Here is a 14,355-nt window from a genome sequence, read left to right on the forward strand (position 1 = left end):
TAGCCCAAGTAAAGTGTAGAGGAGATTCCTATGAAGAAGAAACCAACACCTAAAATAGGAAGAAGAGAAGGGGTCATGGTTGCCACTGCTTCCCTTTTTTCTCACAGAGTCTCATTCTACTTTAAGGGATGTATAAGAGAGATCTTGATCATCCATCTCAGAGGCAAGAAAAATCTGCAAGCGTCCTCAACATCAAGCTTAAAATTAGTGCTCCTGAGCAATCAATTTGGAGAGTTCATAATATGAGGATACTTGGGAGAGTAATGTTGCTTCCAAGTGCATGAACTCTCGTCTATCTGAAATTTATGCCACATTATTTAGCCTTCGTGCGCAAGGGCCATGGAGATGAAGGTGGCAGTTTGGCCTTCCCAAATCTTGTCCACGCAAAGGTCCCTGGGATCGTTTGCGCGCCGCAAGCCTCCTCGTTTCGCCAGGCTCACTGTCCCCATGGAGGCGTCCGTTGTGCCAGCGGTTATTGTGGGTGCCGGCCGCGTGACACGTCCGGACCAATCTTTGTGTGTACCCGCAACGATGTCCTAGACGCAGTGCTGGAAGCCACTCCGCAGAAACGGTGGGAAGGTAGGGTTTAGCTGTACCTTCTCAGATTGTTTGGAAAATCTGAAACGAGAGTAACTATCAACTTATGTCTGTCTGTGTGCTGAGTGGTTTTCAACAGACCTGGTTTTTTTCCAGAATGGCATGCTGGAGCCCTGGCTTGAGAGCAACGGCATCGCAGACGCTTCACAAGTCCTCGTGTACTTCGCTGTTGCCAAGCTCGGCGACGCCCCTATAGATGGAAAAACGGACACTAATCCGGAGGGCCTTACAGCCGCATCGGGGAAATGGGCACCCGCATTGGCGACACGCTTGCATTCTGCAGGTCTTTCATGCCAGGTGAGCCTACATTTTCAATCCTAGCTGGAGCAAACTACCCTTGTTAAGAAGAGTAGCTGTGTGAGGTGGAAGCATTCCTGGAGTAAAAAAGGGTGCCTAGACGTGTGAGGCATCACACACATCTAGATCGGTGGCATGTTTCTGTTTCTGGACAAAGCAGTGGAATCCAGAAGTACATTAAGAAGAGTAGTTGTGAGGCATTGTAGTGTGTAACCGTACCAATTGGCTTCCTTTTTATCGTTAAAGTCTAGGTGTCTGAGGCATCACACACTTGACATGAGGTCCGTCTCTGAAAAAGCAGTGGTTTGGCGACAAATCCTGGAACCCAGAACTGGAATGTCTAGGTTGGTGACACTCATCAACAGTGCAAGAAACATGTACAGAAGTAGTACCTTGATAGGATATTTTGTCGTATGCCATGACTCCTTTGTGAGCCCCAATCCGGAACATGTCAAGCACGAGCTACGTAGGTCAGTCTCCCGGCCATAGAGGTCTGTCAAGTCATTCCTCTTAACCCACTTTGGAGAATTCAGCATGTAGTCCTCATGTAGATGTTAGCCTAGGACTAGAAAGCATTATAGCTGCATTCATGTAGTAGGGGCCAGCCCTAAGGCCTACCCAAGGAGGGTCAGCCTTGCAAAAGGTATTAAATACCTTAGCCACCATCTATACCTAGTCGGCAGCCCTTGTGAGGGCTTGGGCAGCAGTCGGCCAGGGCTGACTGCAGTCGGCAAGCAGCCAAGACAATCCTATGGATAGTTCCAACATTTAATGCTATTGGATATAGTTGTGGCACATTATAAACAGGCTGACAGCCTTTCTACCAGCCTACCAGCACCTTTTGATCATATAAAAGGGCAAGCTATCCTCAGTCCATAAATCATTAGATACAAATCAAGCTCTCAAGGAAACATTCAAGCATGTGTGCTTAGGCCTTCGGCTTTTGCATACTTTTGGCATTCCTTGTGCTCTCAAGCTAAAGGCATCAGAAGCTCAGTCTCTGCAAGAGTTCTCAGCACACCAACCCCTCAGTGTCGTGCCGGTGTATTCTCTTTGAAGATAGCTTCATAGTCGCCTTCAGCATATGCACATTTTTGCCCAGCATTTGGTCTTTGTCCTTGCATTTGGCGGTCAGTCAGTCAATTTGTCCGCTCAGTCTTGTGGACAGAGCGCAGCTTGTATTCAGTTCTCTAGAAGAAATAAAGCAAATTCTCTTTCTTTGAGGGGGAGGGGTCCTTCAGTGGGGGTAATTTGGGACCCCATCTGGTGTCATCTCGACTACATCTTTCAGATTCATGTATGCTGTTTATTTGTATCAGAGCTTGGGACGTGATTCAACCCGGCAACCTAATTGATTCCATGAAGCCTTGGAAGATTCACACCCATCCACATGGTGAGTGTATGTGTCATCCAATTCAAGAGTTATGATGCATCCTGTGGATGGTAAGCTGAGATCGGGAAAAACCACTTGCCCATCCACCACCATGGCATCAAGTTCCGAAGACCTTACTAAAGAAGAACAACCATTCAAAGAAACACTTTCGCAAAAAGAAGACGAAGACAACCAGAAGTTAAAGAAGCAGATAAGGCAACTCCAAATTCAACTCGAAAGAGTCCAAATGGAAAAAAAACTGGTAGAATTAGAGGCAATCTTGGCTGAGCAAGAGAAACCCAAAGAACAAAGTTCCTCAATGGAGCAGTGGTGTTGATGGATGACCAAAAAAGAAGAGCGAGACTGTAACGGAAGGGCAATTGTAACATGGAAATCTTATCAATCATGAAAACTGAATAAACACATAAGCATGGTAGGTAAAAGAAAGATGGAAACTCTACGCAGTACACCACACTAGGGGCCAGAACATGGGCTGACACCCCCCCCCAATCCTTATGGTTAGATTACCAAAAAGGAGTATGCTTCTGAATACAACTTTGTGGTTGCCCAGGGATTCTCCACTGGCTAGCACCTATTTCTTCCAGTACAGAATGAAAACAAAAGAAAACATATGCTGAATTTTGATGTCAATTTTCAGCACCAAAGAGCATTTCCGGCATTAAGCACATGTAGGACAACCATGGACAGCCCATAGCACTCCCACATCAGCCCGGGACAGCCTTGCATCTTCATCTTCCTCCTGCTTGCTCACAGAGCAAGTCGATCAGCTCTGAGAAGCCACAAGGGAAATCGACCAGCAGTAGTTCCCGATCAATAGAGGATGTCTCTCCCACAAATCGGCCAGCACTTCCCTGCCTCCGGAGCCCGGATGCCATGACCACCCGCTTCTTAGGGCTGTAAACAGTCGGCAGCATAAAAAAAAGCCACCAGATTAAGTTGACCAGCCTTGGCCACACCCCTGGTTGAATTCCGTCGTGGTAGGTAGTGGTAGATGGCTGTAGGAAGTTGTAGAACCAATTGACCAGCTTCTCCCATGCACTAGAAAGCAAGCACCTATCCAAAGTTGGAGCCCCCCCGTAATAGAGTTCCATCGCTGAAAATAGCCAAGATGGTGCTTTTCTGGTCTAGAAGGGGGCGCCTACAAGAGATTGGTCTAAATCTTGTCTAGTGCCCTTCTATTGACTCCCACGTGTATTAAATTGGTTGTGCCCAATGTGAATAACTTATAATTTGTCCGGTCACTTATAAGTGAGTGTGGACGTGCACCCATAGTTATTAGTATGTGAAATCATAAAGCTGTAAATTGGGTTTTCGGAGACACTTACCGCCTGCAAAACACATGTAGACTACCTGTCTGTCCCAAACAGGTGTGCACATAAATGTCCACAGGGTGCCCAAGCGTCCCCAGCCCATGGACAACATAGGCAGTAATCTTAGGCATTGTCCAAGCAAACAAAACAAGTCATCGAAATATAAAATCAAAGTCATGCACACACGAGTGCAGCTAGACTGGAAGAAACATCCATTTGCTCAGTTGTATTAGTTAATGATCCTTTCGGAACCTTCCCAAAACATAAATACATAAGATCTCCAGGATAGCTAGTTTTAGAGAATCACATCATGTCAAGCTCCATGAGCCATACATGTACACCATGTGAGGCCCCATAAGCCACACATGTACTATTATGTTAGGCTCCATGAGCCATACATGTACTGTCATATCAGACTCCATATGCCATCCATGTCAGGCTCCACCAGCCATACATGTATGGCATGTCAGGCTCCATATGCCACACATGATCAGCAGAAAACAGAAGGTGCGAGGAAGTTTGTGACATTCCCCTCCGGCTTCTAAGCATTTGACCGCATCTGAAAAGCTTCCAGATAGGCCTCCAGAAACTTCAGATAATTCTCGAAATAATCCCTGTGTATCCATTTTTTATCCATAGCCGAATAGTTTTTAAACTACACAAGATACCTGTGTACTAGCTTGCCACCTACATGCTTATGGTCCTTATGAAAAACTATCTGCTTAGGTTGCAATACCTCCTTAAGTTCATCCACCTCTAGTGGATCTTCCAAAACTGGTTCTATAGGAGGTGGTCCCACATATGGCGTTAACAAATTGACATGAAATGCATTGTGTATTTTCCAATGATCGGGCAATACCAATCTATAAGCCACTTCATTTATCTTCTCCAAGATTTGGAATGGCCCATAATACCTGTTTAAAAGCTTAGGAAACTAGCCTTCTTTACCTGGCTGTTTCCGAAGACATGCTTTCTCAAACCGAAGGAACGCCCAATCACCTTCCTTGAAAATAAGCTCTTTCTGCTTAACCTGAGATCTTTCTATAGCTGTCCGAACCTGGGTGCAGACACAGTATCCAAATCTCGGACATACTCATCTGCTGCTGCAAAGATTTCATCTTTTGTTGTAAGATAGGTGGAAGAACCAGCTTGCCATAGATTATCTCAAATGGAGCCTTATTAGTTGAAGAATGCACATTGTAATATTGTATGCAAACTCAACCAATGGCAAATACTTTTCCTAATCTGACTTTTGCTAGATACATAACACTCGAGCAAATCAATTACGGTTGATTTGGCAATTTCACTCTGACCATCCATTTGAGGATGATAAGTTGATGAAAAACTCAGCTTTGTGCCCATATTATCAAACAATGCCTGCCAAAATAAACTAGTGTTTCGGGGATCTCTACCTCCCACAATAGATTTGGGCATGCCATGATGTTTGAAAATCTGAGCCATAAACAACTTTGCCATGTGCTCTGGCTTGATGGTTTTCCTCACAGGAATAAAATGTGTCTATTTGCTAAAACGATCAATGATAGTCCATATTACATCATTACCATGTGCCGATCTCGCAAATTTATAATAAAATCCATGGCAATGCTTTCCCATGGTTCCTGTGGAATGGATAGGACTGAAGCAAACCGGGTGTCTTGTGCATGTCAAACTTGACTTTCTGACACATTGGGTACGCACGAACATAAGCTTCAATATCCTTGCGTATAGAAATATCTTTTCAAAGCCTGTGTAGTAGCGAGAATACCACGATGACCCACATATAGAGGAGCATGGTACTCTTCCATAACCTTTTGGTGCAATTCTTTGACCACACAAATACAATTTTGCATCATCAGAAAACCATCTCGATCCGAATAACATGGGACAGCAGCACCATCATTCACATCAGCCCAACTAAGCTGAAAATCCGTGTCCACAGAAGAATACATATCTCGCATCCCTGACATGTCCTGACGATAGGCTATAGTTACTGCATGCACTTGAGGCGTGCGTGACAAAGCATCCACCACCAAATTCTTCTTGCCCTCAGTATGCAAAATCTGAAAATGAAACGTGGACAAGAAATTTGCCCACCTTAGATGCTTTGTAGAGAGTTTAGGTTATGTGAGAAAGTGCCGTAAACTTTGATGATCTCTTTCAACCATAAATTCAGCCTCCAAAAGATAATGCTTCCATGTTTGTAGGGCATGAATAACGACGAACAACTCTTTCTCATAAACCTGCAAATACAATTCTGCATGTTGCAGGCGGCGGCTTTCAAAAGCCACTGCATGTTCCTCTTGATTCAAAACAGTCCCCAAACAATCTCCACATGTATATCACTCGGCCACAAAAGGTCTGTGCAAGTATGTAATAATAAGAACAGGCCCTGAGATGATGGCGTCCTTCATCTTTTGGAAAGCTATCCTTTCTGAATCGGACCAACGGAATGCAACTTTCTTCTTCGTCAAATCATGCAACATAGAACCCAAGAAAGTAAAGTGTCGAATAAATTGACGATAGTAAGAACATAGACCAATGAAGCTCCTGACTCGATGAACATTTTGAAGCTCTAGCCAGTCCTTAATAGCTTGAATCTTTGCGGGATCCATGCGTATGTCATCTTTTGAAACAATATGCCCCAAATAATGGATCTCTGACAAGAAGAATTCACTCTTCTTTCCATTGATGAAAAGCTTGTGTTTCCTAAGCTCTTCAAAAACAATGCCAAGATGTTCTTTATGCTTAGCCTCACTTTTTGAAAAGATAATAATACCATCAAAGAAAGTTTCTGTGAACTTGTGGTGAGGTCTAAAAATTTTGTCCATCATTCTATTGAAAGTGGCCAGAGCATTTGTAAGACCAAATGGCACCACCAAATATTCATATAGCCCAAATGAGGTTCTGAAAGCCATTTTGTGCACATCTTGAGGTACCACTCTAATCTGATGGTAGCCACTCTTAAGATCTATGCGACTGAAACAAGCAGCTCTCTCAAGTTTGTCAAGAATATCATCGATTCTTGGAATCGGAAACCTGTTCTTGATGGTAATCTTGTTAAGGGCCCTGTAATCAACACTCATTTTGTATGTCCCATCCTTTTTTTGCACAAGCAAAACAGGAGAACAATAAGGCAAAGAACTTGGTCTTATTAACCCCTTTTCAAGAAAATCATTCACTTGAGTCATAATTTCATCCTGTTGGGCAACACTCACCCTATAAGGAGGTCGGTTAGGAGGAGAGCTATCAGGGTTTATGTCAATACAATGATCCTTTGGCCTCTCTGGGGGCAACTGTCTAGGTAGGGATTCAGCAAAACAATTAGCATAACCACTTAAGAAATCAATCTTATCTTGATCTAAGGGATTTACAACATCATGCTCAAAATTATCACTTCAAAAGACCAAGTAAGAACAAGTTGATTTCTTTATTGCCCTGGAAATAGAAATGTGACTTACAACTGGTATGGTACTCCCAGTGGTACCCACATCAATACAAACTCCCTTACCCTTATAAGTAAACATAACTTTCTTCTCTTTGTGCAAAATCTTGGGATCCAAACGATAATGCCATGGCATCCCAAGTATCACATCACATCCCGTAAGTGGTGCTACGAGGAAGTCTTCATGATCCAAACATCCCTGAATCTGTATGCGAAGCTTCTCGATGATGGGAGTGACCTTGACTTCCCGGTGAAGTCTTGAGTGCAAAAGTCTATTTCGAATTGCCTTATGAAAGCAAGTGCCTTGGTGGCATCCAGCTTTCCATTATAGCTCTCGAATTTGATGTCCTTGTCCCCTGACTTAACTCTTTGGCCTTCTTGCTGTGACGAGCATCCCAATGCTCTAAAACATCACCCTCTTCGTCATGTCTACGATGGCGATGGTGCCGAGGTCCAGGGCTGATTTCCCATGCAACACCCTTCACTCTAGATGTAACTCTGGGAGCAAGAACATACTTAGAAGGTGGAGATATCACCGACAGTGCATGAAGATCTTTTGCATCTCTCATATGGGCTGAAAACCCCTCATCATCCGCTCGACCTGCATACCGATGTACATCATCTCCTCGGGTTGCATGCCGTCTCACCTCAGTTGCATAGGCTGCATGTCCCATCATAACATTTGCTCGGGCTGCATGCCCTCTCACATTACTGGTGCGGGCTGCATGTCCTCTGACAATATGATTAGAATTCCCTTCACGGGATAACCTGCGAGGCTCATCATTGGAAACAACATCGCCACGGCTTTTCAAATAAGCAATAGTGAACTCTCGTGGTTTGTCAATTCTCATATGTTGGACAATTGCATCAAAAGTGACCACATCAGCCTTAACCTGAGACTTTGATTCAATAACCCTCTATACATCCTTTCCCTTTGCAAAGCACGGAGCTCTTCAAGCTCATTCATCAAAGCATCAAGATCCTGCTGATCCTCAGCTCTAGCTCTTCCCGCATGCGGCAAATACAGGTGATAGAGTCCTCCATGGAATGATTTGAATGGCTGGCCATTATGTATCTATGATATTTTTAGAAAGAAAAGAATTTCCGAGCCTCGGAATCGCTCTCTACGATCTTTCCAAGTATGATACTGAATAGATTGCAAGGGTGCAACAGTCACCCTACACAGACATGAGGGCCACAAAGTCTTTCCACACGCTCAGTGCCGCTTAAACCAGAAGTAAACTCTTTCGAGGCGTGACAGTAAGACGAGGGCTACCTCAAAATCCCAACCTTCTCTTACAAATAATGACTCTTTACAGCATATCCAGCATCATATAAGGCACAAGCTTTGTAAAAAGCCAAGCTCTGATACCAATGTAACAGAAGGGCAGATGTAACACGAAAATCTTATCAATCATGAAAACTAAATACACACATAAGCATGCCAGATAAAAGAAAGATGTCAGCTTTGCACAGTACACCACACTAGGGACTAGGAGATGGGCTGTGTAACTTGGTTGAACACAATGCTAATCAATACACTTAAATACACTACGATTTGATGGACACATGCTCAATACAAGAAGTAATTTGCTGAATTGACAAGAGACGCACAATGAGCCAGAACGGCCGGCCCCTCCCTCAAATAAAGTATATTGATCTTGGGAGAATCAAGTACATAGTATCATGGGCATTTCTGACTAGATTTCCATACCAATGCATATGAATACAGTATTGCAAACAAGTGGTTGTCGATGTAGACTTGCAACTCACACTACCCTCTCAAGTGCCCATGTTCCCTACCATCTGCTCTCTATTGTTCCACCAACATATGGTAACAACAATCTGCAAGAGAGCACGTAGGACAAGAGAATACTACACAGGGTATGTGATCTTGTAATCGGGTCCCTCCCTCTTGCTACTTGCTTCCATATTTAAGCATAAAAGCTTACCAATTGCAAGTAGAGTCGATGACAGCGGAAGTCTTTGCGATGGAAGTTCTTGGAGTGATGAGATCTTCGATTTGTCGCATTTCTTTGCGACAAAAGTCTTCAAGAGGATGAAGGGAATCCTTGGAAAGCTTCCCCTATGGTTCAACTTGAGAATTGAAATTAGGGTTTTCAGCAAAAGACCAGAAATTACAGCAATAAAGAGAGTTGTTTTGCTTAATTTCAGTCATTGGGAGTGTGTAGGTGCATTATTAGCACCCGGAAACACTCTTGGAATCTTGGGAAACACCTTAGCAAGCTTGGATATGGAGTTGGGAAGGAGAAAGTGCAGAAAATGAAGGAGGCGCCTACCTCTAAAGAGAGGAGTGAGGTGGTGAGTTGTCCACTCTAGGTGGCAGGCAGGTGCTTTGTGGAGCAAGCTAGAGAGGACACATGAAACCGATCCCGTCAAGTGGGAAGACTCCGTTGGACACCCACATGCGTAATAGCACAACTTTAAAACCACAATTTGAAATGGACAACTTAATACAACTTGAAATGAAATGAAATGGAAAGATGGACACCAGCACTCAGGCCGGAAAGGGCCGACCCCCCCTCAATATATGATATATTTATTGGGAGTATTTAACAAATACAATGCTCCATGGGTTCCAAGAACCAGATGATGTCCATGTACATATGAATACAGTACCAAACAAATAGATTCGAAGTCGATGTTCGAAGTAGAAGTTCGAAGCAGAACAACCACTAGCGTGTCCAATCCCTACGGTCCTGTGCTTTCACTGGACTCCGCGGAGAGCGCCTCACTGGTGTTCCGAGACCACGCACAAACAGGCGCTCTCGTACTAACGCCTGGCTCTCCTGATCTCAGCACCTTTGGACCGAGGTTCTCCAATAGAGCTTGGACTACCCGGCACCGAACGGGTGTTGCCGTGGGGAATGAATCCGTTATCAGATTTAACACAAAGTACTTTATTTAAATCTGAAAATTCACTTACTTGTGGTTGGCAGATAGAGGACCAATACCTATAGTATTTGTGTAGAAGGTGTAGCCACCCAGGAGATGTGAAGTCCTCTTGTAGTCGCCAGTGGAGAAGACGTGCAACCTCTTTCAAAGAAGGAAATAGAGAGGCAGCCTTAGGAGAGGTAACACCTTGCTGAAGAAGCAGCCACCTTGTTGAGATGGCACAGTTGCCTCGTAGAGAACTTAGTGCAACCACCAAGATAAGTACAACCGCAAAGACCACAGCCACCTGTTGTGAAAGAAGGAGCACCCACTTGCAAGGGAGGAGAGGCCTGGCTGCAGCGTGGAGAGAAGATGGCGTGGAGGAGCACAAGCACAGTTGCCTGAAGGCAGTGTTCTACTGGCTGGAAATCAGACGCACAGCCACCTGCTGTGGCAGGCAGCGCAGCCTGTTGGGCTGCCTGTCTGGAGGCGCACAGCCCGCAGCCGCCTGTAGGGGCATACGTAGCCTGGAGAGGTGCAGCCGTCTGCTAGGGGTCGCCTGCAGTCTGCGCCTGCTGGAGGTACAGCCGCCTGCCAGGGGTCGCCTGCAGTCTGCGCCTGCTGGAGGTACAGCCGCCTGTAGAAGAGCATGCGCAGCCACCAGTAGCATATACAATCGCTAGTAGAAGAGCATGCGCAGCCTGTATGCAACAGTAGCACAGCCGCCTTTGATTTGGCTCAGCCATCAGCGACCGATGAAGCGCAGGGTGATGGAGGCGCAGGGTGATGGAGGCGCACAAAACTCGTATCTTCAAGGTGGTCGTGGGACTTCTTTTATTGAGGTTGGAGAGGGAGACAACAAATAGTGATTTGGCTGGCCCCCCCCACGCTTGCATGTGGGTGGCCAGTTCCAAAGGGGTGTGGTAGGTGACCATGCCTACTCCCACACTCACTTAAGTGGGGCTCCCCAACCACCTTGGCCCCTAAGTGGGTGCCCACTTTTAAGTGGGTGTGAACGTGTAATCTTATAAATCAAAAGGTTAGAAATAAAAGTATTAAACTAACATGTTAATTATACTTACCCTTGTTCACATGCACCAAAACTTATCAGAAGACAGAAGACAGAGCAGACTTCACGACTCACTGGCAGGCGTCCCCGCTCAGTAAGTAACACGTCAAGCAGGCAAACACAAAAATACAAGTCATGCGAAAACAGTTTCCAAATCATGTGTGCATGTGCAAATAATATCACGGACATATCTCCCGTTCATGGAACAAGTACAAAATATTTGTTGGCACAAAAATGGCACGACGTAAAACATAAAAACCTCGTCTTCCTATGGAGTGACAGTCCCATCATAGTTACCGCGGAACGGGAACGTTTCGGGAACGTCGGATGCTAGAACGGGAGCGGGAACGGGAACGGGAGCGGATCGGGAACGTCGCGGAACGCCACGTCATATGACATGTCAGCATATGACACAAAAAAATGTAACTTTTTGTATACGGATAGCCAAATATGCTTCATAATATTTGCTCCCCCAAGACATAAACATACATTTCTGCAAGCAAAACTTTTTTTTTTTTCCCGGAACGTTTCGGGACGTTTTGGGAACATGCCTTCGCCCGGAACGGCGTTCCGACGTTCCAGGAAGGCGGAACGACGTTCCGTGGTAACTATGAGTCCCATAGGTAAGACACAGTTCCAGGCACGAGCCTTCCTATGGTGTGACAATCCCATAGGCAAGACACGGCACGAATACTGGCTCTTCCATGGCGTGACAATCCCATGGGTCGAACACAGTCCAGGTCATACACGGGTGGCACCAGTCTGGCTCCCGTCCATACGACACCATCCTGCTACACACGGGTGCTGGCTCCCGTCCATGTCAGCAACACGGCTGAATTTGCAGCTTCACTTTGGCCATCCGTTTGGGGATGATAAGCTGATGAAAACTCAAGTTTAGTACCCATATTATCAAATAAAGCCCTCCAAAAGAGGCTTGTAGTCTTGTGATCTCTATCCCCAACAATAGTTTTAGGCATACCATGATGCTTGAAAATATTAGCAAGAAAAAGCTTTACCATATGATCAGCTTTCATGGTTTTCTTGACGGGCAAGAAATGAGCTTGCTTGCTAAACCTGTCCACAATGGTCCAAATAGCATCATTCCCATGCTGGGATCTAGGCAAATCCATAATAAATTCCATAGTGATACTTTCCCAAGGTTGCGAGGGAATAGGCAATGGTTGAAGCAAACCTGGAGGTTTTTGCCTGTCAAATTTCACCTTTTGGCAAGTAATACATGCACGCACATAAGCCTCAATGTCTTTACGCCGCATGCTCGGCCAAAAGAAATATCTCTGAATCATACGTGTAGTAGGCATGATACCTCTATGACCAGCATAAGGTGGAGCGTGACATTCGTCCATAACCTTTGGACGCAAATCCTTCACCACACATAGGCAATTATCCTTCATAAGATAACCCTCGTTGATAACATAAGAGGCATGTGAATGACCAGCCCCATCAAATCAGTCCATATATGGCAAAAATCAGCATCCATATGATACAAATCTCACATAGCAGATAAGTCTCCATGAGAGGCCACTGAAACTGCAGCTATATAAGGCCTCCTGGATAATGCATCGGCCACCACATTTTTCTTTCCTGGAGTATGCACAATCTAAAAATGAAACATGGAAAGAAAGTTTGCCATTCTCATCTGCTTCTCTGAAAGCTTTGTTTAAGATAGAAAGTATCTCAAGCTTTGATGAGCTGTCTTGACTACAAATTCAGCCCCAAGAAGATAATGTTTCCATATCTTTAAGGCATGAATTACAACCAAGAGCTCTTTCTCATAGATATCCATATGAAGCTCAGCATCATGCAAACGACGGCTCTCGTATGCAATTGCATGCCCTTCTTGATTTAGGACAGCTCCTATGCAATTACCACAAGCATCACATTCAACTACGAATGACTTGTGCAAGTCAGGAACTATCAATACTGGACCACAGATGATAGCATGCTTGAGCTGCAAGAAAGCATCCTGCTCCTTTGAAGTCCATTTGAAAGCAGTTTTCTTCTTCGTGAGATCATGTAGAGGAGTGGCAATCATAGCAAAATGCCTTATGAAACGCCTACAGTACGAACATAATCCCAGAAAACTACGTACTTGATGTACGTTTTGCAATTCGGGCCAATTCCAAATGGTCTCTATCTTTGCAGGATCCATTGTAACTCCATCCTTGGATACAATATGACCGAGATAATGAATCTCTGAAAGGAAAAACTCACTTTTCTTGGCATTAATGAACAGTTTATGCTTCCGCAACTCTTCGAACACTGTGACCAAATGAGTTCTGTGTTCCTGCTCATTCTTGGAGAAAACCAAGATATCATCAAAGAATACTTCTGTAAATTTGCGATGGGGTCGGAATATCCTATCCATCATTCGATTAAATGTAGCAGGAGCATTGGTGAGACCAAAAGGCATTACCAAAAATTCATATAATCCGAAGGCTGTCATGAATGCAGTCTTATGGACATCTTGTGGTACCACACGTATTTGGTGATAACCACTCTTCAAATCAAGTCTGCTAAAACAAGCTGAGCTATCAAGCTGAGCTTTTTGGTGATAACCACTCTTCAAATCAAGTCTGCTAAAACAAGCTATCAAGCTTATCCAAAATATCATTAATACGCGGAATTGGGAATCTGTTCTTGATGGTAAGCTTGTTTAAAGCTCTATAGTCCACACACATACGGAATGATCCGTCCTTCTTTTGAACAAGAAGTACAGGAGAGCAGTAAGGTGAGGAACTGGGCTGAACCAAACCTTTCTCTAAAAGCTCGTTTACTTGCTTCATGATTTCTTCTTGTTGTGCAGCACTCACTCGGTATGCGGGTTTGTTAGGAGGAGAACTACCTGGCACAAGATCTATGCGATGATCTTCGGGCCTTTGGGGAGGTAATTCACCTGGCAATGAATCAGCAAAACAGTCGTTGAATGCATGAAGAAAATTCTGCCTATCATTAGACATAGCATCCACATTTTGATGATTTGGTACAAGGCTATCACGAACAAAAACCAAGTACGCAGAAAGACTTTTTTTCATTGCTTTATTAATTTGGATGTGTGATACAAGTGGGATGGAATCCCCTTCTTTGCCGGCATCAATAAAATGCATGCGGCCTTTATGCATAAAAGAAATCATATTGGACTTGTAGTCTTTGCGGGGCTCAAGCCTATGGTGCCAGCGCTTGCCCAACAATACATCACATCCATTCAGTGGAGCAACTAGGAAATGTTTGTTATCAAGGTAGCCCTGGATATGGATGCGCAACTTCCTATCAAAGGGGTAACCTGCACCTCTTTACTAATAAATGCAGCTTCGGCTTCAATCTGAGGTCCCAT

At 44.5% G+C, this 14,355-nt stretch overlaps 1 protein-coding gene across 1 annotated transcript in view; it reads left to right on the forward strand.

Moving 5' to 3' along the window:
* Positions 1-305: 305 nt before the first annotated feature.
* Positions 306-14,355, forward strand: part of LOC147618034 (uncharacterized) — a 36,239-nt gene continuing 22,189 nt past the window's right edge. Inside the window, exons 1-2 of the mRNA XM_086775058.1 lie at positions 306-579; positions 677-894. Of these exons, the coding sequence (XP_086631184.1) occupies positions 306-579; positions 677-894 (492 nt within the window). The remainder of the gene's footprint in view (positions 580-676; positions 895-14,355) is intronic.

This window comes from Cibotium barometz, chromosome 35 (genome assembly GCF_041138505.1).
Source record: "Cibotium barometz isolate CiBa-2024 chromosome 35, ASM4113850v1, whole genome shotgun sequence".
NCBI classification, from domain to species: domain Eukaryota; kingdom Viridiplantae; phylum Streptophyta; class Polypodiopsida; order Cyatheales; family Cibotiaceae; genus Cibotium; species Cibotium barometz.